This window comes from Enhydra lutris, unplaced genomic scaffold, assembly GCF_002288905.1.
Source record: "Enhydra lutris kenyoni isolate GAN:26980312 unplaced genomic scaffold, ASM228890v2 scaffoldscaffold2, whole genome shotgun sequence".
Taxonomy (NCBI): domain Eukaryota; kingdom Metazoa; phylum Chordata; class Mammalia; order Carnivora; family Mustelidae; genus Enhydra; species Enhydra lutris.
Window position 1 is genome coordinate 15,820,990 of NW_019154086.1, and position 25,499 is coordinate 15,846,488.

At 34.1% G+C, this 25,499-nt stretch overlaps 1 protein-coding gene across 2 annotated transcripts in view; it reads right to left on the reverse strand.

Annotated features, from left to right (window-relative positions):
* Positions 1-25,499, reverse strand: part of LOC111148153 (N-acetylated alpha-linked acidic dipeptidase like 2) — a 1,315,835-nt gene that overhangs the window by 700,233 nt on the left and 590,103 nt on the right. For both annotated transcript variants that reach the window (XM_022504603.1, XM_022504596.1), the window contains one exon: positions 686-1,187. In XM_022504603.1, coding sequence (XP_022360311.1) covers positions 686-1,179 — 494 coding nt within the window. In that variant the 5' untranslated portion in view covers positions 1,180-1,187. The remainder of the gene's footprint in view (positions 1-685; positions 1,188-25,499) is intronic.

The following is a 25,499-nucleotide window of genomic DNA, read 5'->3' on the forward strand; positions in this document are numbered from 1 at the left end:
ATGGCAGTAGTGAAACTTTTCCCAAGAACTCAGAATTAATGCCAGTTAGAGAATATTTTCTGATCATTTAACTTAAAGATCAACACATTCTGGCTAGAGAGGTCATGTACAAACTTATCCTAGAGAGACAAATGAACTTTTAGAACTGCCTGATATATATGGAATCCGATGTTTAAAAAAAAAAAAAAAAAAGAAAAAAAAAAGTGCTCACTGAGAAGCCCAAGGATGCAGGAAACCAAATACTATCTGTGTTTATCTTAGCTCTTAACCATAAGAGACAGTTACTTCAGCCTATAAAAGAGGTTTATTTCGTTCTGGTGTCATTAAAATTTTCAGTCATATGGCTAATGCCCTAGTTTTTATTACACATATATCCAGCTGTCTTTGCATCTCAATTTGGTCTACCTGGGCTTCCCAAGAGGGATAATATGCAATGCCTGGAATATTTTAGTCTCCAAGTAGCTGTGGTTCTTATAATCAATTACTAAAACAGCATCATAAATTCATATTATAGTATCATAAATCTGAAATGTGCACCCTCTCTGTGAAGGGTATGTTGGTAAGCTTTGTTGCTCAGCTTGCTGGACTAATCTTAAACCATGGCAAAATCACAAACTCAATACTCCCTGTGACATATCTTTCCCAGGAAATGCATCCCACCAACATCCATTTCTTCTCCACTTACCTGAAAGACTTCTTAATATCTTCTGCTTGGATTGTCTCGAGAATCTCTTGGTATAACTGAAGACCAAGCATTGCTGAAGATGTAGCATTTGAAGGACATTTTTTATGTGCATAATAGCCTATCAAAATCCCAAAAATAAATAAAATGATGGCTGTGCAAAGTACTTTTAAAAGGCGGCAAAAGTTGAAGGGGTTGCTCTTTGGTGCAGATCTTGTGTAACGGGTAACATAGTCAGACTCTTCTTGAAGTCTCTGAAACCTTCCTTTGGGTGAAGTTGCTGGTTGAATGGAATCAAGATTGAGATCTGCAGTCTCTGGATTCTCCAGGTTCTGATTTTCAGCACTATCTAGTTGGAACTGGTCAAAACCAGGCTCCTCCAGTTCCTTTTCCATGTCCCATTCTAAGTCAAGGGCAGTGGCTTGAAGGTCATCATTGTCTAAGTACTGTGAATGCCCTGGTGCTCTTTGATCTGCATTCACCTTCTGATAGGCCATCTTTTTACCTGTGAAAATAAGGGAAGCATGTTTTCTTAAAATAAGCTATAAAATAAAATAAAGGAGACTCATTTAAATTGGAGTGGGGAGATCAGAAGGGGGAGATCTCATACCTTGCCCTCAGCCAATGACACATCCCAACAGAAAGAGACATACCTTGCATTCCCAACTCGAAGAAGCTTACTTTATTACGCCAGCAGGAGAAAGGAAAATTTTCTCTCTGTTGGGCAACAAGCTTAGCAAGTAAGAAAATACAACAACTCAGCCAACGAGGACCCATCACCACTGAACTCTCACTTTCCTTCCATAGACTTTTCATTCAAAGCAGCCCTCCCATCCTTCTTTTACTCAGTAAAGCAACAGTTCTCTCCACTGATCTCCAAACTTGCCTATGGTTTGCCAGAGTTTGCAGGTCCTGAATTGCAATTCCTCTGCTATTCCAGAAAAAAACCATTTGCTGATAAAATAATTGACTGTTTATTTTCAGGTTGACAAAACAAATAATAATGAAAATCACCATGATGAAAACAAAAGAAAGCAGCAATCCAAATTAGATGCCCATAAAACTTTAGTGATTATAATCGGGAGAAATATATTGTCCCTATAGAAAAACCATATATTCGTTAATTATTTAATCTTCTGTTTTGCTGTTGATGTTTACAATAGGAAGAAAAGACCAAAAAAAAAAAAAAAAGTAGCATAAAGTAGAAGATCTTTGGAGAAACTATGAGAAAACATAAAATAGACATACACACAATCATTCCTTTGAAGCTCAGGAGACTAAAAAAAGTCAGTACAAGTGCTTTGAGGATAATATATTATAATGAAGGCAAAATTTAAGCTTACACATTGTCAAAATCACTTTTAAGAAAAACTAAGGGCAGAAGCAATAAAGCTGTGGTTTAGTAAGTGAAAGAGGAAAAAAAAGAAAAAAGACCCTGGGATGATTTATATTATAAGAGCTATATTTAAAAAGATATTCAGGGTAGAACAGAAATAAAAACTCAATGGATAGGACCACTATTGAAATACAAGAAGCAAAATATTGTATGGTTACCTCGTCATGAGTTATCAAAAGGATTGGAAACTTTAAGGCTACCACAGAACACCAAATGTTCTGTGAACCTAGTGACATGAATTGGCCTGGATCACTGAACTTTAAATCAAAGTCTGTGATGGCATCCATCCAAAAAGGGAAGCCTTATGCCAGCTAGGAGAGCTTGATTTCATAACCTTGCTAGAGGAGTGGCAGATGGAGATTTTCTCCACTACACAGTTTTGGATGACAGTTTGTTATATCCTGCAGAGTGGTATTAAGCTAACTGGGCTAATTAACTACAAGTGGTCTTCAGTCTGTATTCAGTAACCCACTGGTGCATTATAGCTGCAGATTAGGAGTTTTTATACTTAAATTTTCTGTGTATTAGATTTGTCATCCCAGCTGGATTCTAAGGTCCCTCACTATGTTTTATGGTTTTTCTATGTGTCCCACTGTGGTGGGTGAAGAACAGAGCTCAAGAGACAACTGATTATCTAACTGCCTTAGGGCCAGTGTTAAATAAACTCTAATAAAAAGATACAAACAGGGACTTCATGAAAGGGAATGGCATCACGCACAGAATCATGGGTATATACAACCCTAATCTGGGTTTGCAGAGGTCCATGTTAATTAAAACGTTCTGAACTTTTCAGAGAATTCAAACATAATTAAATATTCGTCTTAAAAAATAAAAATTATAATTCTGTCTAGATATCTCTTCTGCTACCTCATAATCTAGGATTCATTCTTACCCAGAGTTGACTCAATAACAAGAAGTAATGCATGCCAGGTTCTGGGATAGGCGATGAAAACAAATATAAATGGGTCCTTAGTCCTCAAGTAAGGAACAATTCAATAAGAGATAAATGCATGAACGAACTTATATGTTAAATAAAAAATGCCCAGTGCCAGGGAGACTCAGGGGTGACTGGCGGTAGCATAGACTATGGGAAAATGTTCCCCAAGAAAGTGATCTCTGAGATACTTCTGGCAAAAGAGGAAGAGTGAACTAGGGATGACCAGGGGGGGTGAAAGGATGACAATCAGGAAGGGGAAAATTTACAAACACACAGAGGAATGAGAATGAATAGAGCATGGACACTTTAAAAAATCCAGAACTACCAGCAGACTATATACAAAGAAGGAACACATGGGCCAGAGATTCAGAGAAAAAAGCTAGGAAAGGGTGACTTTGGGCAAAAGGCTTAGCTTCTGTGCAACCTATGGTCTTCATCTATGAAATGGGCATGGTAATAATATAAACTTCATAATGATTTCATTAGATTAAGACGGTGCACCTAAAACATACATCGAGTGTTGCATAGGCTATATTTAGAAGGGACATTCCCAGTATTAGAGGAGAGAGGATTAGGCAGGATTGTTGGAAGAAATTAATTTAGTAATGCAGAAGAAATTATATGGGTCTGTAAGACATCATGGAGAGGGGGAGGTTTATGATATTCACCATGGACATTCACACATATATATGCTAGTTGTGATTTAGTTGTTTTACATTTAGTCTATATGTAGAGACAAAAGAGAAAAACACTGCATGACACACCAACTGTTATCATGAGGTGTTTATTTGATACTATATGTCATAATAGCCTCAGGAATGATTTTTCAGGCCGTCTCCCATTGAGCCTCCCTCCTTCCCTTTAGCTTAGCCTAGTTTCCAAAATGATTCAAGGAAGCACAACCTTTGAATTTTGTATTCGGTCATACCAAGACAGGGAGAAAAAGAGAGTAATAATTGGATTTAGTAATAGTTATTCATCTACTTCAGGTGATAATTGATTAAATGGTAGAGGAAGGCTCCAAATCACACTTGGTTAATTTTCTTTTTTTAAAGATTTTATTTATTTATTTGACAGAGACAGAGAAATCACAAGTAGGCAGAGAGGCAGGCAGAGAGAGAGGAGGAAGCAGGCTCCCTGCTGAGCAGAGAGCCCAATGCGGGGCTCCATCCCAGGACGCTGGGATCATGACCTGAGCTGAAGGCAGAGGCTTTAACCCACTGAGCCACCAGGTGCCCCTAATTTTTTTTTTTAATGGTAAAAGAAAATACTGGAGGATAGGAAAAACTTGAAAGTAGCAAAAATAAAGACTTGCTAAAATCCATACACATGAGAGGAAAATTCCTAAAGCAGAAGAGGAAACTGAGATCCAGAGGTGAATTATTCTTTAGACTAAGAAAAGTGATGTTTGGGTACATTTTTCTTAAAGTGATTTGTGGTTTTATAAAAATATGAGATTAATAAATTGGCAGTAATGTAATATTAAATACCCCACAATTCAACCTATTTTAACATATATTATAAAATACTGCAATTTTGTAACACTAGTCAATTTTTTTCTTATTTAGCTTAACCATCAATAAATCCCAGCTATCTGACCATGGTATTATGATGTTTACTTCTTTAAGTGTTCACTTTATGCATTATTGATTAATTTATTTAGATACTATCCCAAGGTGGTTTTTTAGACTTCTCCTGCTTTTCATTTTAATGAATCAGAGTCTCTGTCTTTAAAGGTTGTTTGAAAAATTAAACTGTAGACCATGGTTTACGCTCAAGGAAGACTTGGCACACAGGAGTTACTACGGAAACACGAGATCTCTAATTATGACCTCTAATACAAACATTCAAAGTCATTTCTCCACAAATCATTTAAAAACCAACTGCAGTGATGAGGCAGAGTTTTGATGAGGCAGAGTTTTCATTTCTAGCCTGACAATAGGCATTCCATCACACGTACATCAGCAATTTAACGCTTTTCAAACATCAGACAGAGCCATCAATCAGAATGTAATGCAGATACATATATGAAGTCCTCACCATGCTGGGGATCTGCCTGACACCTTTACTACCATTTCTGAACCCATTACACATTTATAAATTTACCCTAAATTCTCTCTTCTAGGAGAACAGTAACTGGGTCAAAGGTAAATGGAGCCATTTGATGTAACAACTTCCACAGTATTTCAGGAAAACTTCCAAGGAAATAAGTATGTGAGAACATAAACAATGAAGCATTTTAACCATTTATATGGCAAAACAAGTTACATATATATTATATACATGTTCTATATATATGTATTTTATATAAATTTAGAAAACCATTTATCTTTAAAACTACCTTGCTTTGAGGAATATAGTATAGCTTTTTTGCAAAAATACATAGAAATCCCTGCCTTGAGAGTTCTGTTTCACTTTTTCTAAAATAAACACCTCAAAAATAAGCCCAAATACTGTACTGAATAAAAGTACCATTATTCAATTTCGAGTCAGCACAAATTATTTTATCCACACTACAGAGAATGCAGCTTTCCTTAAAATAGCTATGCTCTGGGCACCTGGGTGGCTTAAGTGTTGGACTCTTGATTTCCACTCAGGTCATGACCTCAAGGTTGTGAGATCACTCCCCACATCAAAACCTGGGGACCCCGGAGTCAGCTCCATGCTCAACAGGATGTCTGTTTCTCTCCCTCACTCTCATCCCCTCCTCCCCACCAGTGTGCACACTCACACACTCTCTCTCTAAAATAAATAAATCTATAAAAATAAGTAAAATAAAATAAACTATTCTCTGAGGTAAGTAGAAAATATAACATTGTTTTTACCAGAACTTCAAATTCTCAACTATAATAGAAAAGATATATTATAAAAAGAAATTTTCAGCAAAATCAGCATGTCTTAGATATGATCATATAATTAAGCTATTCAGACTTCATATATTTTCTATTACTGATATTCACTTAATTTGTACTGTCATATTATTTTACACCTAAGTCTGTTTGAATAATTTAAAAAACTACATATAGTAGATTTTAGAATCTGCCATATGACTCTTTCTCTAAAAGAGATATATAGTTGACCCTTGAACAATGTGGGATTAGAGGTGCCAACCCGACAAACAGCTGAAAATCCATGTACAACTTTTGACCCCCTCCAAACTTAACCAATAACCGACTGTTGTCTAGAATTCTTACCAATAACAGTCAAGGAACGCATATTTTGTATGTAAGATGTAGTATATACTGTATTCTTAAAGTAAGCCAGAGAAAAGAAAGTATCCTTAAGAAAATCCCAAGGGGAGGGTGGTGCCTGGGTGGCTTAGTCATTAAGCGTCTGCCTTTAGCTCAGGTCACAATCCCAGGGTCCTGGGATTGAGCACCGCATTGGGCTCCCTGCTTGGTGGGAAGCCTGCTTCTCCCTCTCCTACTCCCCCTGCTTGTGTTCCTTCTCTGTCTCTCTCTGTCAAATAAACAAATAAAATCTTTAAAAAAAAAAAAAAAAGAAAGAAAGAAAGAAAGAAAATCTCAAGGAAGAGAAGATACATTTTCAGGACTACACTGTATTTGAGGGGAGGGGGGAAACCCATGTATAAGGGGACTGGTGCAGTTCAAACCAGAGTTCTACAAGGGTCAACCGTACTTAAGGTGTAGACCAGGTCATAGAAGCTTGTTACATTTCCTTAAATAGAAATATCTGTAGCATCCTTACATTTTATATTATTCCACTTAGCCTTTTTTATAAAATGCAATTTTTGTGAAAAGTAGAGTGTATTTTCCATGTTGTCAACATCTCTTCTTCACTTAGGTGAGATCTTTTCCCACCCAGGCCCACACCAAAGGCTAAATTGTTTTTAAAAATTCAATATACTAAAACATTCATCTTTTATATATACTTATCATCTTATACAAAAGAGAAAGCAGATACAAGTTGAACTAAAAGGTATTTTTTTCTAGGTTATGACAGGCTTAGATCAATAAAAAATGAATTTGTATTCTTACTGAGCATATGATTAGTTTAAAAATAAATTGTTACTTCTGAATGCTTTCTTTCACACATTTTCACTGGCTGAAACTAAATAAATTATATAGAAATAAAAGATGAATACAAAACAGGCAGAAATTTCAGTACATAACATAAAGTCTCTGACTGCTACAGATCTAGCCTAACAAAATGAATGGCTGGCAAATATTTCAGATGATAAATACATGTTAAACAGAAATTTCATTTAAAAGTTATGTATTACTAATGCCACTTAGAAATATGGTCACAGCACTATTACTTTCTTGCTCAGCAATCACAATTAAGAAATTTATTATGCAAATACTTTGCTTTTTCAATCTCTAAATTAGTATACTGTATAGGCAAACTACATGATTCAAATCCTAGCTTTGCTATGAAATGTGGACCAGTTACTTAGTATCTTTATGCTTAAATTCCACATTTGTAAGATGGAAATAACAGCACTGTATTTTTAGCATTACTATGAATAAATGAGATAAATTATTAAAGGTGCTTAGAACAAGATCTAACACAAGGTAAGTGATCCACTAATAAAGGGCTACTCTAGACACATAAGTTGAAGAGAATAGAAGAATTTGGAGCTTACAACTCTAAAGTACAGACTTATTAAATTATTTCCAGAGGCCATAAGTTTCAGTAACAAGACCCTAGAGGTAATGAGAAATTGAGCAGTGGACTCAAGCATTTTTGAGAATGGGAAGTCTTCTAATTATTAGCTGTGGCTCAGATAAGAGAGAAATGTGGCTAATATTTATATAGAATTTATGATTATATTTTACTTACAACCACCACTTCTATATTTTGTTATTACAAAATTTCTTTTTAGGCTGTTTACAAAAAGAACACCAAAGTTCTTCTCTAACATTAAAGAGTTCGGTTAAAGAGTTTCAGGAATTAGTGATAATTAGTCATAAACATGAGTTATGTATGTTTGTTGTAGAAAACCTTGTTTGTACCAGGTGATTGACTTCACGTAATGGCTCAGATGAAACTGATAGTGTTTTTAACTCAAACAATATAAGAGATTGGGTAGATCTTATTAGCATTAGAAACACATACAAGAGCTTTCCTACTTGTAGAAGTTATTTTATAAGCAAAATAAATAAATGACTCTGGCAGATTAACTTTAAAACATAAGGCAGAATCTCAATTTCCTACGACAGTTCTATGATTGAATCTTTATTGTACAATGGGAAAAAAATGTTCGTATAGTGTTTTCTGAAGCTTTGAATGTCAAATCATTTGCTGGTTTGAGCAAATTGATTCGAGGCAAAGGCATTTCTTAGAAATGTCAGTACATCATCAAAAGGCATTCATTATGCACCTTCATGCAGTATTACTTTAGATGCTGTGCCAGTGAACTATATGAGCGCCCAGAGGAATTTTTACATTTAAGTTTAAGAACATTCCTTATGGGCTAAAAACATTTGACATAAATTTTTCAGTATGAACCTCGTTTGTATAAATAAAGCCCATGTTTGTGGAGTAAATATTTGTTGTTGAAAGCTTTAATGGTCTCAACTTGAGAGCAGGGCCAAAGATAAAACTATAAAAAAACAGTAATTCAGAAGACTCTGTTTGCTGACTTAATTTTTTAGTATAATGAGATTTTTTTTTTTCCCCTATCTGGCTTTGAGAAGTGGCCCTGGCAATTGCTGTAGCATCTGTAAATGCATTAAAAATTCCTTATTTAGTTGTAATTTTGTGTGTCAACTGCATAAAAGGAATGACAATAATTATTTGTTGTTCATGCTTCACTAATTGAATAAAGAGTATATATAAAGTAAAGGGAAATTATCTGTGTTTTATTTTTAGGAAGAAGAAGAGTCAAAACCTACTCTTAAATGGGTAATAGTACGCTAAATTTAGGCAGAGCAGATAATCAAGTTGGAGAGTATCAAGCTAAAACTTTACTCTGAGGTCTGAGTTACCTTGATCACTAAACGACATGTAAAAAGTATGCTTATAGGACACCAAATTAATGAGCTATAAATTTCAAAATGCAGTCAAAACCATTTGAAGGAAAACTATTTTATGAAATCCAGCAAGTTTGTGTAAATTTGTTTTACATCGCTTGCATATGTATGACCACCTGCCAGCTCTCTGAGTGGGCCAGCCATTCTTTTGGTACCTGTGTGTACCTGCAATTCGTGCAACACACTAACTGAACGGTTAGTTGGGCCCATCTGAGTTCCTGTATTTATGATAAGGCTTTTCAATACTAGAATGATATCATTCAGTTCAGGCAAAATTTGGCAAGCAGAAGAATTAATTTAAATTGACTAAAATGAGGTGCACATAGGTGGCTCAGTTGGTTAAGCATCTGCCTTCTGTTCAGGTCATGATCAATCTCTAGGTCCTGGGATTGAGCCCACTGTTGGCTCCTTGCTCAGCAGGGAGTCCGTTTCTCCCTCTCCCTCTGCTCTCCACCACGAAAGTGCTCTCTCTCTCTCTCTCTCTCCCCCCAATAAATAAATATATATTTAAAAAATTGACTAAAATGATACAGAGTATACACTCTGAGTCTTAACCGCCATCACAAAACTCTTTCTACTCAGTGATATGTAAACAATTTTTGTTCCTGCCATGGACTCCTTTCTTGGTCCTTTTTGGTATCTGCTTCTACCTAGACTCCTTTTTTTTTTTTTTTTTTTTTTTTTGGCCTTGTCATCAATTCTATTTATAGAAATATTTCTGTAGTCTGTAGAAATATTTATATACTTCCATAGAATTTACATCCTTTTCACCTTCAGAGTATTTGAAGTGGCTTACATTAGAAATGCACACACACAAGATAAATGAAAACACAAAACTACAAATTATAGAAGGGTGGAGGAGAATAAATTCTGAGAGTCTGGCTGAAGAAAGCCACTATAATTGACTTTTAATGTCATTCTAGCTTCACTGCGATCAGGGCGAAGAAAGCTCTCTCAGGGTCTTCTCAAGTTCCATCACCTTCACCTAATCTCCCTCGTTAATGCACAAGGCTGTCAATCTTGGCTGAGTTTGTTTTTAATTTTATTTTTTTTTAAGTTATTCTTCCTTGTGGTTGCAGATTTCTATGTTAAGAAGATACTTCTCTCTATCCAGTCAGAGAAATCTGTGACCCTCTTTTTTTTTTTTTTTTTTTTTTTACCTTTTACACTTAGATTCTGATAAACAGAGGTAACAACATGCCCATATTAAGGTATCTGAAACAAAATGCAAACAGATGACTCACTGACCCCTTAAAATAAGCCAGGACTTACTATAACATTGAGGTTTTATAAATATCATGTCATTTAGTCAAATAATCCTATACGTTAAGTGGTATTACTATCACCATTTTATAGACAAAGTAGAGATGAGGCTTAGAGGTTGTCTTTTCTCCAAATTCTCATAGCTATCAAGGGCAAGTAGCTGGAGCATAATACTCAACCTGTCAAATTTCCAAACCTCTTTTAAACAGTACAACATTCAGACTCTCTAGACATACCCAAGGTTCACATATTAATGAATTCAGAGATCGTATTAATTAAATGATCTCCACCAATCTGACAACAAGACCAGGAGTCTCGATGCCCATGAAATCCGAATGGCCCTGCCTTGACCCTTAGATCTCCGGGTGCTGCTCTGACACCAGGACCCAAAAAGATCCCTGTTGCCCGCTCTCCACAGCACGCCAGCAGGCATCGATGTTTCCTGGCACTGTGGTTTTGAATCAGGGAGAACCACTTCCAAGTACATTGCTCTGAGGAAAAGACCACAACCTCTACTTCATGGTCTCCTCCTAGCAACACTTTCAAAATTTCTCTTTTCTCCTGCTGCTGAGGGACAAAGAACAAAACAACTATGCTTAGAACTTGAAAGCTACAGTTTACAAACAACCTGCTACTGACCTGTTTTCAGCCATTAAAACCCTTCTGTCCATCATGTCCTATTCCCTACTATGTGTGGTTTACACAGGCTTAAGAGGGCTTCAAGGGTGTCAAGAGTTAACAGTCAATACAATCACCACTTGGCTCTTTGAGAGCTGTCTGCCAGGAGGAGCCTCTTAGTTTGATAGATACACAGCAATTTTTTATCCTTTCAGCCGGTGTGAATGATCTTAAATTGCTGTTTTTTTGACTACGGCTTTCGGATTTCCCCAGAACAGACATATGAAGCTGTTATCTACATGAGGCCACTAAGCACTCTATTTTTCACATGTTCAAAGGTAATTTATTGGTTTACTTTTTAAATATCTTCACTCTTCAATAACTATCAACAGGTTTTATAAACTGGAAGTGCTTTATTCTAAAACTCGTACTGCTGTTTCCTGAAATCATAACACAAAAAGACTTCGTGAGGTCCAGGGGAATAATCTAGTGTACCCAGAATCTATGCTTTTTATTTTCTGAAACTGCACTTTTCATACTTGTTTCTTTAGGATGTTACCAGGAAAAAGTGTTAATATATTGTGATATCGTGATTAACTGGTGGGAAAGAAAGCAGCCTGGGAAAACACATCGGTACAGTTTATTTATATTACTGTGAAAATATGTATCATATGAGCTATTCCAAATCTTACTGGATAAATTCTGGAAATCTATTCTTTAGCTAAAGATCACCAAGGAAGAGCTAAATGTAAAAATTTTAGTATTCATCTTCTGAACTATTAGACCATGAGCTAAAGAAAATTAAAATTGGTGATTTAACCCACAATACTACAATGATAGCAATTCATTATACTTAATAGCATGGTATGGTCAAAGACAAAGATTATATATAGAAATTCACTTAATCTTAGGGCTAAAAATTAGTGTAAGTGAATTATGATGTTTGTCTAAGTAGTAGGAATACATTAATGGGAAGAAAATGCCAAATCATAACCACATACATCTGAAGCTAAACAAGGATATATTTTTACAGTATTTTATTCTAGCCTTCTCATCCAACACAAAAATGGAATTTTGTCTTTAAAAAAAGGTGACAATTATTATTTTAAATCATGAAATTCAAGTTCTTTCTTTAAGTGACCTTACTTTAAGTATGATAATACTAATAATTTCCAACATTTTTAAATAAAAAAGCATGTATTAGATAATAAAAAACAGGATGAGAAATACTATAGCAATATATTACAACTGTGTGACAGTTTGAGAAGTTAATTTTTATTACAAATTTACATATATGCTCACTAATTGTTTTAGGCAAATTAAAGCAACTTACAATTTACTAAAAACTATATTGGGCACTGCTTATGTCATTTATATTTTGTTTATCAACAGGAGTATTATAAAAAATGGAAGACCTCCAATGGCACATAAAAGTAATGCTGATATGAAATTAAATGTCAGGCAAAAGGCATGAAAATGCAATATTCACAAAGACATTAAATGTAAAACATTTAACAGAACTTTTATATAATTGACACCTTTGAAAGGTAGTTTATTATAATAATGCATGCACAATTTTAAAATTCACCTAACACTTCAGTTTTAAAATGTCAGATATTATTACTTTACCAACATGAATTTTAGCTTCCTTCTCATTTTCTTTCTTCCCACAATGCATCCTTTATCTTTTTCTTTATATTTTTTTCCCTCTTTCCCCATTATTTGATTTTTTCTTCCCCATTCTTATTTCACTATTGATGTCTTAGGCATTCATTGAGGAGTAATAAAACAGAAAGTTTGTTCTATTTTTTCTATGTATTGAGAATGATACATCCTGAACTACAAATAACCAATGGATTCTTTTTATTTGAAATGATTGCTTGATGACCAAGCCAAAGATTGTTTTGCTTTAGCATGCCAAGTATGCTTAATCTTTAGCCTTCAAAATACTAGTAAAACTCAATTTATTCTTAACCTGCCGCTTGGGATTTCCACAGTATGACACTGTATAGGAAATACTAAAGCCCTTTCTCCCTAACACTTCTACAAAGACTCCCTTGCTATTATGAATGGTGATATTTTTCATTCCCATCATCCTCCATAGCTATAACCTACATATTTCCCCCATAAAATCTTTTTCAATGATATATCTTAGAAACAAAAGCATTATTATTTTTTTTTCTGCCTACCACCGTCTCTCTTTTTAAGACCTCAATCCTTTACCAGGTAAGGATTGAGATCTTTAATCATTTCCTGAGTAATTTAAAACACTTAAAAGATCAAAATAATGAAAATATTATAGATTTTGCCTAAAAAGGAGAATAATCTTTAAGGGTGTGGAAAATAAAAATTAAGTTCAGAATTAACATAGGAACATACATTGCAACAAAGTTGTAAGCAGTAGATGACCTTGACTAGTTTAAATTAGGCTAGAGTTTTTTCTTTTTTTCTTAAAAAAAGCATTTATGTATATATTATATATTATACGTATTATATATTATATAAACAAGTTTAATTATAGAAACAATACTATGAACACACAGCACTTGAACCTAGTTAATGTGGTTCCAGATTTTGTATTCCTAGCCTCTCTGCTTTAGTGACAGAAAGCAATCAAATGAAGGCATATTTTTAATTCTTCTAAAAATTAAAAAAATAAATAAAAGAACATCACTCAATTTTTCCACAATCAATCCCTAACAAAATTTTGTAGTATGACATTTTCCCTATAAGTTTCATCCTTATGTAGCCTTTTGGGAGAAAGGAAAAAAAAAAGTTTTTTGGGAAAGAAAAAAAAATGTGGAGAGAAAAAAATGAGTAAGCGCACATATTCACACACAGGTGTAAGTCTCCACACTATGGCCTCATTAAAGTTGCTTGTGGCTTCCCCAAATATACTTCACAGCCATGCTCTTAGCTACTGGATACCAGTATTTGTGATTTTAATTTCTAAATTTTTCTTTTCAATAGACTTTTCCTCTCTGACTCCAAGAATTAGGTCTTATTCATATTTTTATTTCCCACCATTTTGTAATAATTAGTTAACCAGGTAAATATTTGTTGGACTAAACCCATCATTTTGCAACTCCTAAATATTCATGAACTCCTCATGTTTATATCCAAACTCTTTCAGGAATACACACGTATCTTAAGAGCAATTGTCTAACTTAAATGTGACAGTTTTTAAATACACAGATTAACAATAGTGTTATATTTATCTGCTGAAGTGTTTTCTGAGAACTGTAATTAAGGCATGAGTAACTTTTCTAGTGAAGGAATTCTTGGAGCCCTGAGTGCCGAGAAGTCCATTTACCCTGACTAAGAGAGACCATGTGGAGAAAAATCTGAGCTCAGGCACCCAAACCAAAGTGCCACACACACACGCATACACACATAAGACCAGAGCAGCCACCAGCTGGTATTTATCAAGTGAAAAGCATGTGGAGCAAAAGAATAAGCTAGCTGATACCTGCCTATATTCTTCATCAAACATAGCAGAATAGCTGTTGTTCAAAGCCACTATTTTGGGGGGTTGTTTGTCAACAGTGAATAAATAACTAGAACCAATGACCAGCGAAGCTATTTTTCCAAAACAGAAATCTGACCAGGTGATTTGACAGCTTAAAATCATATGAGATGTTTTATTCTGAACTAATAAGACATTCCATGGACTCCTTTCCAAGACACATAAGACCTATATCATACCTAGGCCTAACCTTCCATTCCCATCCTTTACTTACCCGTTTCAAGTCTCCTCTAGGCACACATTACACGTTTTCTTCCTCTGACTCATTTGCTCAGGTTCAGATTCTTGATTTTAGTTTATTTGTCTAGTTATCTTTTATCTTTGCAGACTAGCACAGTATCCAGAACCCTCCAGCTGTTCAATAGATAATAGGCTACAAATAAGCATGGCATCTTGAAGAGATTATAGAATTTAGGGTAAGATACTTGTCGTTTTACCAGCAATGTGTTTTACGGCAATTACTTCAGTTCATTCAGCCTTTAAAAGAGAATATAATACCGATCATATATACTTCTAAGAGCTGAGTAATGAATAATGCTAACTATTATAACCACAGAGAGCTGATAAACTGTAAACCAAATAAAAATGCTATTGTTTTAAAATTATAAACTACTAGGAATCACGAGATCCACAATTACTAGCCATGCTCCCCAGGGCAAACCACTTTTCTTCTTAGCTCAAACTAGATTTGTGTGTGTGAAAACCAAATGAGATAATTCATAAATACGTGCTTTAAGTACTATTTATGAGTATCATATAATTAATGAAAGATTATTAATAAGGAATAAAATTCCATTAATACTAATTAAAATAATCATCCTCACGTGTATACCATACTCAGTCACCCCAATTCCCAAATATTGCTGATGTAATTGCTTAAGGTAAAGCTGAAAGTGAATTTACACTACAAGTGCCTGAGTTTCTCTTTTCCCTGAACAAAACACAGAGCCCAGAATGAGGGTGGACCTGGAAACTTTTGGGTGGTGTGCCAGATGTGAAGATTGTATCCAGCAAATGAGGGAAACAAGAACAGAAGGAGAAAGGAAGCAGCCTGTGAAGAGGTAGTGCCTGGAAAATCCATCCCAGGACTTACCAACTTCAAGCCTTTAAAAATATATTTTGAAGGTATTTACTTATGCCATTGAGAACTGGTGTCTGTAACACAGGCATACACAGAGTCAAAAACAAAATCAGGTCCTCTATTTTGGGGAGGGGGGAAGCGAAGAGATCTATAGAATAAGATTAATCCACCTCCCCTCCTGCACATAATACATTTTTGAAAGGAATCTATCCAGAAAAATCCATTTAGCTATGCCCAGAACAATCAGGACTGACTGTGTGGAGATTGAAGTGCCTCAGTCCATCTGCTGATGATATTTATTGCTTTTTGGCACCTTCTACATATTTACTGAGCCTATGTAAAAGAAAGCTATGCTTCTTATTTCTAGGACAAAAGCAGATGGTGCTCCAGCAGGTAATAATTTAATTAAATGGCTCCTAAAGCATGAACAAATTGTTCCAAAGAAAAAAGAAAATATTTTTATTTATTCTTTAAAAATAAGGAGGGAAAGAAAAAACTAATCAAGTTTGATTTTTTTAAAGCAACACAATCATGGTTTACTAAATCTCCTGTTCTTAAAAACAAAGTGCTTCTCCCTATCTTCCTTCTAAATCAAAATCAAAATTATAAATAATATTGATGTTGTTCCTCAACTTCATTAGATCTCTAAGAAATGACTTCAAGTTAAAGTGAAACATTTTTACTAAAGTTGGAATCAGATATTCTTGGGACTCAGACTAATTTTTGTGATAGTCAAATTAAGTTGCATAATGTACTTAATGGACCAAATGGGATAGAATAAACTATATACCTAAAATATAGATTCTAATAATTGAAAACAAAATTTGCCATTCCAGTTAGAGCCAGAAGGCCCTTTAAAGCCCCTGTGATACATACATTAAAGACATCACAATACTAGAAAAAATAACAATTTTATCGTGTAACACAGTAAAGGTCAGTCACTTGGAGTTTAGGATGGAAATAGGTATGAATCCCAGTACTGCCACACCCACTTACAGACTGCATGAGTTTAGGAAAGGAGATTAATTTTTCTAAGATCCTGTTTCCTAGCTGGTACATACATATATATGCTCAAATGCAGAATGACTATAGCTATAGAGTCACTTTGAGAATTCAATGGATAAATTCCAAATACTTAGCAGAGTTCTTAAAACAGAGTAAACATTCTACAAATGGCTGCCAATCACCATCACCTTTAAGATTTATTAAGCAATAAGAATATGTGTATAGTACTGGAGCTATAAAAATATAAACCAAAATATGTAAGAAATTGCTTCAAATAAATTACAATCTATTAGCAAAGATGAAACTAACTTATATACACACTTAAAGTGTAATCAAGAAGTAACTGTGGGATTTAAAATAAGAATTCAGTAATGTTGAAATTAAGGAAAATTTTGATGGGAATTAGAGCTGTAGCTTGAAAAATGGATACGGCTTGAGAATGAAGAAGTCACTTAAAGAAATAATGAAGATGAGCTCAAGCAAGAATTCGGGAATGAGTATCTGCATGTAAGAGTCAATGAAGGTACTCCTTTAATTGAGAAAAAGGTAAATACCAGGGACTGGAAGAAAGTAAGTTTAGACTGATGGAAAAGGAAATGGTCTACCTATGTAAGGGCAGGTCCTTCTAGGATAAAGTCACCATGAGATTTGTGCTTCACAAAATGATGATAGAGAGCAAGGAAAGCTAACATCAAGAACATTATTACAGTGAAGTAGATAACCACGTAACACAGTGAAAACTGAAACCATTTATACTTTTAGCAAAGTTGGTTTACTTAGAGGACTCAAAGTGTGTATACTCATCTCCATAATTTTATGATCATTTATAATTATACTAAGGGACATTTATAATATATATTATATTGAATACATGCTTATACTTAATATTATATGTAATTAATTCTGTACTTTAATTAGTAAAAAATTATAATCTTCAGAAAAACAAAGTTAGAGGCATCCTGCTCCCTGATATCAAATTATATTACAAAGCTATAGTAATTAAAACAGTACAGCATTGGCACAAAAACAGACACATAGATCAATGAAGCAGATGAGAGAGCTCAGAAATAAGGCCACACATTTATGGTCAATTAATTTATGACAAAGGAACCATAATCTGTGACAATGGTGAAAGAACAGTCTCTTTACTAAATGGTATTGGGGAAACTGGACAGCCATGGGCAAATGAAAGAAAGTGGATCACTATCTTACTTACACCATATGCAATAATTAGCTCAAAATGAATTAAAGACTTCAATAATGAACTCAAAATGGATTAAAGATCTAAAAACCTAAAAGTCCTAGAAGAAAACATGGGCAGTACATTCCTTAACATGGGTCTTGGCAATGATTTATTTTTAATGCAAAAAGTAACAAAAGCAAAAATAAGTAAGTGGGGTTACATCAAACTAATGCTTCTGCACAAAAAAAGGAAACCATCAACAAAAGGAAAAGGAAACCTATTGAAAGGGAGAAAATATTTTAAGCGATATTGTGCTAATGGGGGCTAATAACCAAAATATATAAAGAGCTCATACAAGTCAATAACAAAAACAATCTGATTAAAAAAAGGGCAAAAGATCTGGATAGACATTTTTCCAAAGAAGACATACAGATGGCCAATAGGTACATGAAAAGATTCTCTACATCATTAATCATCAGAGAAATGCAAATCAAAACCACAATGAGATATTACCTCATACCTGTTAGAATAGCTATTATCAAGAAGGCAAAAAAGAACAAGTGTTAGTGAGGATGTAGAGAAAAGGGATCCTCATATACTGTTGTTGGAAATACAAATTGGTGCAGCTACTATGAAAAAGAGTATGGAGATTCCTCAAAAATTTAAGACTAGAACTACCATACGGGCCAGCAATTCCTCTTCTGGGTATTTATCGGGAGAAAACCAAAACACTAATTCCAAAAGATTTATGCACTATCATGTTTACTGCAGCATTATTTACAATAGCCAAGATATGGAAACAACATAAGTGCTACATGTCATTGATGGATAATGGATAACGAAACTGGTACACACACATACACACAGAGGAATATTATTCAGCCATAAAAAAATAAAGAAATCTTGCCATGTGAGATGAGAATGTATATGAAACTAATTCATAGACATAGAGAACAGATTGCTGGTTGTCACAGGCTGGGTGTGGGAGGTGGGAAAAGTGGGAATGAATGAATTAATTCATATTTCCATTATATATTATATGTGTATATGAACTTTGCCTTTTGCTAAGTTATAATGATAACAGCAATACATTTTCCTATTCTCAGTCATTCATCTGCTCTCTAAATTCACTGTCAAAAATCATTGGGAAGAGAGGGGATTGTATATTGATATTGCTTTGGTAGATGGGGAAACCATTTACTGATAGCTGCTGCCTCACCTGCCAACTATAGTAGTGGACCCTGAGGGAGAAGCTAAGGGATATGAGCTATGCTTGAGGTACTGTAATTGTCTTTACACATTTAATCTCATGCCTTGAATGGAAAAGAACTGCTGAAAAAGAGAGAGAGAGAGAGAATCATTCTAAAGGCAAATTCAATCATATTTTCTTTTGTAAATTACACAATATGGTTAAGTAAGAATCTGTATGATTTCTTTTAAGTTCTAATGATGGAGTTGGCAGAGTTTGATGCATGGAAGAGATTATTAGGCATTGGACCAAGGCTTAGTTAAAAAACATACACAGGCTATCCAAGGTAGTAAGTCCCATTTTAATATGTTCTTTTTACCCTGATAAGCAGTAATCCAAAAGATTCAGTAAGTCAAATGAATGTCTGATCTAACTGGTCCCAGTAAGAGTTCTTGGTAGTCTATATAGGCTAGAGTCAAAAAAGTTGCCAAAAATATATACAGAAGTAAAACTATATATTACACTTACACCAGGGAAACCTTCACATAGGAAAATGTTTTGTCTTCAGGATGTGTTGTTCATTGGTAAAGTTAATAATTCTTCCCTTCTCTTTCCACATACTCATGTTTGCTCCCAAAAGAAACATGCATACCCCTACAATTTTTTGTTTGTTTTAGAAAAGTAAAGCCTGTTCTTAAATATAGGGTGTTAAAATCAGAAGTATTTTTTTAAAGAGCAGCTGGCTCTATTAGCAAATATTCATGTGCCAAAAAATTGGAATGCTGATATTACATTTATAATAATAGTACTAAATAAATAGCATTGCCCTTATCTACATGCTTTATAATGCTATTAGAATGGTAAATATATGGAAAAGCTCAAATTCATTACATTTTTGTATTTTTAAATGCCTTCTTGACACCTTTAGGAATAGGAACAAAGTTAGAAATATTTCCATCTGCAATTTTCTCTGACTTTCAGTACAAGCTTCAAAGCACAATTCTTTTTTAAATAAGTTTAAATGCTAGCTAATATGAATGGCACAAAAAATACTGCAGATGTTTTGTCTAATTCCACAGCATACATTATTGTTGTTTTCCTTTCTGCTTTGCTTTTCCTTTAAAACACTAGAACATTAAATAAAACCATACTAAAGGTCATTCTGATGTAGAAACAGCCAAGTTTCCAGTGTTCTTCCCAATTGTTCTACATATTTAAAGCTCAAAATGTTGAATAAATTGAAAATAAATGTTTTTTTTGTTTTTGTTTTTGTTTTTGTTTTTTAATTTCTTAAAACACTCCAAATACTCTGGGGTATTGTCACTTGGGGAAAAAAAAACAAAAACAAAAACAAACATTAAGATCAGATCTTAATAAATTCATTTAACTTCATAGTACATCTGCCATTTGAAAACATTTTTTTCCTTCTGAACACAGCTTAATGAACCTTTAATTTACCTTTCATTCAGTACCCACCAAGGGTCGTTAAAAGACAAAGTCTTAAGTCAATGCACTTAATTACCGTCATCATATGTTATTATGTACCGTTATATAACACCATATGCCAATTATCATGGGACTTTAATAGATACTGAATAATTACACATCTGCACACACTTATTACTTGTACTATACACTTACATTTGAACTGTATCTTTGAAAATAAACAATAATTTTTAAACATTTGTATTTGAGACATTGACTAAATGTTTTATAGATTTTAAAACTAAATATTATTTCAAGTACAATAGTGTCAATTGTTCCCTAGTTATGTCTAGATATCAGACATCTTAACTTAGAATCTCTAAAATAAAACACTTATTATATTTAGATATCAAAACATGTATTTATTTTATTTTTTTTAAGATTTTATTGATTTATTTGACAGACATCACAGTAGACAGAGAGGCAGGCAGAGAGAGAGAGGAGGAAGCAGGCTCCCTACTGACAGAGAGCCCCACGTGGGGCTTGATCCCACGATCCTGGGATCACAGCCTGATCTGAAGGCAGAGGCCCAACCTGCTGAGCCATCGAGGTGCCCCAAAACATGTATTTATTTTAAAATAAATTACTGACTTTCAGAAAGAAGAGGTAAATAACAGGATATGCTTGGTATTTATTGATTAACCATTTGAGGATTTTTGTCATTTATCCAGTTTCCTGTACTACTTTTAACACTCAGATTCACCCTGTGCTGTCCCCGCTGTGTTTCTCTTGATCCTTACTTAACACTACTTCCAGCCATAATTGGTCTATAATATACATTGTTATGAGAGTTATCTTTTAAAATTAAGCATATTTGGCTTCATTTCTGCCCTTTTTAAGAACTTTCTTTAGACACCTATTCCTAGACTAAAGTAAAAAATCTCTTTAGTATGAAATACAAAGTTTGGCATAAGTAAGTCCCAACTTTCAAGGAAAAAAAAATGCCCTAAATTTCCAGTCTCATTTTTTTTTTTAATGATACTATTGGTTTACAAATTGGCCCCCATACATGGAAAACAAGAACAAACCAAAGAAAGTAGCAAACCATCCCAGATAGCACGTTTAATAAGCAAGAGAATGTTCATATGAGGCTTGCCTTGGGCAGCCTCAAGACAAGTAGATCTCCACACCTGCCTGCCAGAATCTTAAGTTTATATAGAGGCCTCGAATGGGTTTAGTCATATATGCCATCCAGATGGTCTCATCAACATACTGCTCTCTCAAATCTGTAACCCTGAAAATGGTTCCCTTGGGGGAACAGTGGGCATATTCCCAAGTAGTGTATATTCCAAAGACTGAGGAAGGGATAAGAAGCCTCTAACTGCTCAGGTCCAGTTTTCAGGTCAACTGGTCAACTGAAAATTATGTCCTATGATGACTTTCTCCAACAATCATATTTTATATACCCATAATGAACACTTATACCACCATTACCCAGCTAAGAAATATACCTTATCTGTTCTGAGATGTTTACTTTTTCCTCCATGTTTTAATATCTCTGGATTCACAGTGAGTCTTTATAATCATCCTAGTACAGGTGGCATGTGACATATTTTTACTTGTTTATGCATGTGCTAACTCAGTTATTATTTGGACTGACTAGAAAACCACAGTTCCTCTAAGGTTTCAAGATACTGGGTCATGCAAAGACCATTTTGGGAAAAACTAGGATCCTGGTCATTGTTGAAAACACTCCACTTATACCTTTGATAGGCCAGGAAAATGCTGGCATCAAAAGTTGCATTATAGGTGTCACTGACTTAGAAGAAAGTCCTACAGACTACAACGGAGTATTATCTTAATGACCATTGCATCTCTACTTCTCTTCATGGCACAGAGGGTGGTACTGCATTGGAGAAACAAACATTAATGACTCTGAGTCAAAAAGAAATATAAATGATTCATCCTCTGAATGTAAAATTTTTCAGGAAGAACTTATCTATATTTTCTTTTTTATGTATAAAGAATGATAGATCATTTTAAAAATGTGTAAAGAAGCCTTAAAAAGTTCTTTCAGTAAGTTTATTTTTTTTTTAATTGGAATTTTTCCTTCTTAAAGATACATAAAATAATAGCACACTTTACAATGACTCAGTGACATAAACACTTTGACAGCTTCATGACTTATATTTTAGACAAGTTGCTTAAACACTGAATTTCAAATTTCTTATCTGAAAATTGGTGATAATAATAGAACTCAGCTCATACGGTTATCATGAGGATTAGAGGATTTAAAATAGCACTTGACATATAAGTGCTCAATAATGTTAACTACCCCTATCTTACCAAATTGTTTTTTTAAGATTTTATTTATTATTTTGAGAGAGAGTTCAAGCCGGGGAGAGGAGCAGAGGGAGAGAGAGGGAATCATGAATGGACTCCATGCTGAGGGAAGAGCCCATGGGAGGGCTGGATCCTAGTACCTGAGTCAAAATCAAGAGTCATAGATACTCAACTGACTAAGCCATGCAGGCGCTCCTATCAATTGTTCTATACAGAGTTGCTTATATGTTTCTCTAATACCTAGTCTATTCCTTCATAAATACATTTGTCTTCTTACATTCTTCCTCTCCCTCTTCTTCTTTTTCTCCTTCTTGGTTTCCTTTTTTATGGAGGGTATTTAATATATATGGGAGTAGAAACAAGAATATATCAACCATGAACTCCTGGTAATCATCACCCAGTTCCACCCATCATCAATCTAACCCCATCCACATTTCCATCCACACTCATTCATATTATTTTTTAAAACAAACAAAAAACCTCAGATTTACCATTTTACATATAACTATTCTAATATGTAATTCTAAATGATAACTATTTTTAAACATATCATGATCCATCTAAAATAACTAACATTAATTCATGAATATTATTAAATATCTAGGGAGTGTTCATACCACAAATGATTTTGAATAAATTATACTTGAGGTATTCCAGTTAAAAAGGTTGGGAAGACAATGCACTAAGTTAACAAAAGATTTTCAATAACAGAGATTGAAATTATTGAGTGGAAGGAGGAAATAGGTAACAGTATTGCTCTGAATGCCAGATCTCCCTAACTTTAGTGGTTGGTAAAGGATGGTATTTAACAGGTACTGAAAATCTGGTTTGGGGAATATTTTTGTTATATAAAGACAACCTGACCTAAAATATCTTAAGATCATCGGATATACTCTTGCATTTTAATAGCTTTGATTAGCATTATGTCAGATTGCTATACCTTTGAGAAATGTGAGTCAAAAGTTAAACATAATTTAGCATTTAATATAAAAAAATTAGTTACGACTATTTCACTTTTTCATTGCACTTTCTAGAGATATAATTTTTGATAAATTCTTCATTAATTTAATAAATGCTTATTGAACGTTTACTATATGTTGACAGATACTATTCTAGACACAAGGGATAGAGCAATGAAAAGAATGACAAATACCCCTATCCTCATGAAGTTACTTCTAGTGGGGTAAGAAAATAAACAACAACAAAATTAAATTTATATATATTTGACACTTGAACACGTAGGGGTTAAGGGTACTAACCCCCTATTAAAATCCACATATAACTTTTGATCCCAAAAATGTAACTAATAGCCTATGGTTGACTAGAATACTTACTAATAACATAAAGAGTTGATTAACACATATTTTGTAAGTTAAATGTACTAGATACTATATTCTTTCAATACAGTAAGCTAGAAAAATGAAAGTGTTAAGGGAAAAAAAATAAGGTAGAGAAAATACATTTACTGTACCATACAATATTTATTGAAAAAAAAATCTATGTATAAGTGAACTCGTATTCAAACCCACATTGTTCAAGGGTCAACTGTAGTTATGCAACATGGTGCACAGAGGGAAAAAATCCCTGAACAGAGATAGGAAGTGGAGGTATATAAGGGAGTTGGGAGCATGGGAGGGAGGTTCAGTTTTAAATAGATGGTCCAAGTCTAAACTGGTTTTTCTTATAACCATCAATCTACTCTAATCACTACCTTATATGAGTAAGATGTCTACTAATAAAGAGTATTCAATGGCACAATTACCATTGGTTTCCATCTCATTCTCCTCTTGAGTAAGAGTGAACATAAAACACTGAAATTTAGCTGTAGGTCAAGCAGGCCACTACAATTTATGTGACATAAAACCATAGCACTGGATTTAAATACATCCTTTATAATACTTCTGAATAAATAAAAATATAATTCATATTACTAATAAGATTAAAAACAGCAATTGGACATTTTCACTTCAATTCAAATAAATAATTGTATTAGTACAATGAACCCAGGAAGAAGCCTCCAGTCACATGCTCCAGGTAACCGTGGTAACCTTTCTTTAGAGCTATTTCATTATGTTATCTGTATGACTCCCTTCAAAATGACTTAGGATGATGATTTAGAAGAGAAATACAGAACTGTTCTGTACTCTCATGACCAATCTCAAAACTGTAAGATCACTAGTGTTGCAATTACTTCTTTGTTAGAATACCAAATGAGCCTTTTCAAAGCAACTCTAATAAGAAACATGATAAACTTTAATCTTGTATAACACTTTCAAATATAAAACAAACTAAACTTAGCTTTAGGGGGAAAATAATGACCAAATAGTGTCTCATTAATAACTGAAAACTGAAGGCAACAGTGTGATTCAATTTATAAGTCTGGCCTCAAATAGTCTTTAGTGATATAAAAATAAAATCACTGAGTGTCAATGAGGTTGTGAACAGTCTGGCAATCTCGAAACACAGTCAATATAAGTATGAATAAGTGCAACACTTTTGGAAATCGGTCTAGGAAAATGTATCAAATGTCTTAATATCTATAGTCAGTTTCTTATAATCTAGCTAGAGGAATTAAACAGAAATGAAACAAATACATACATAAGATTGTCATTATAATTATTTATAAAGAAGTAGTAGAACATTAGTTTTAAACTTTTATTTACCTAGTCAATTTTACTGACTATAATCAGTTGTAAAAAGGCAGTTGGGAACCTTAAAATGACACTTGTAACAATGAGCCTTCTAGTAGTGGGTATTTGTCCAAGATGGATAGGCCAACCTCATTTTTTAAAAGATTTGTTTATGGGAGAGAGAGAGAGTGAGAGAGAGAGAGAGAGAGAGATTTGGGGAAGGGC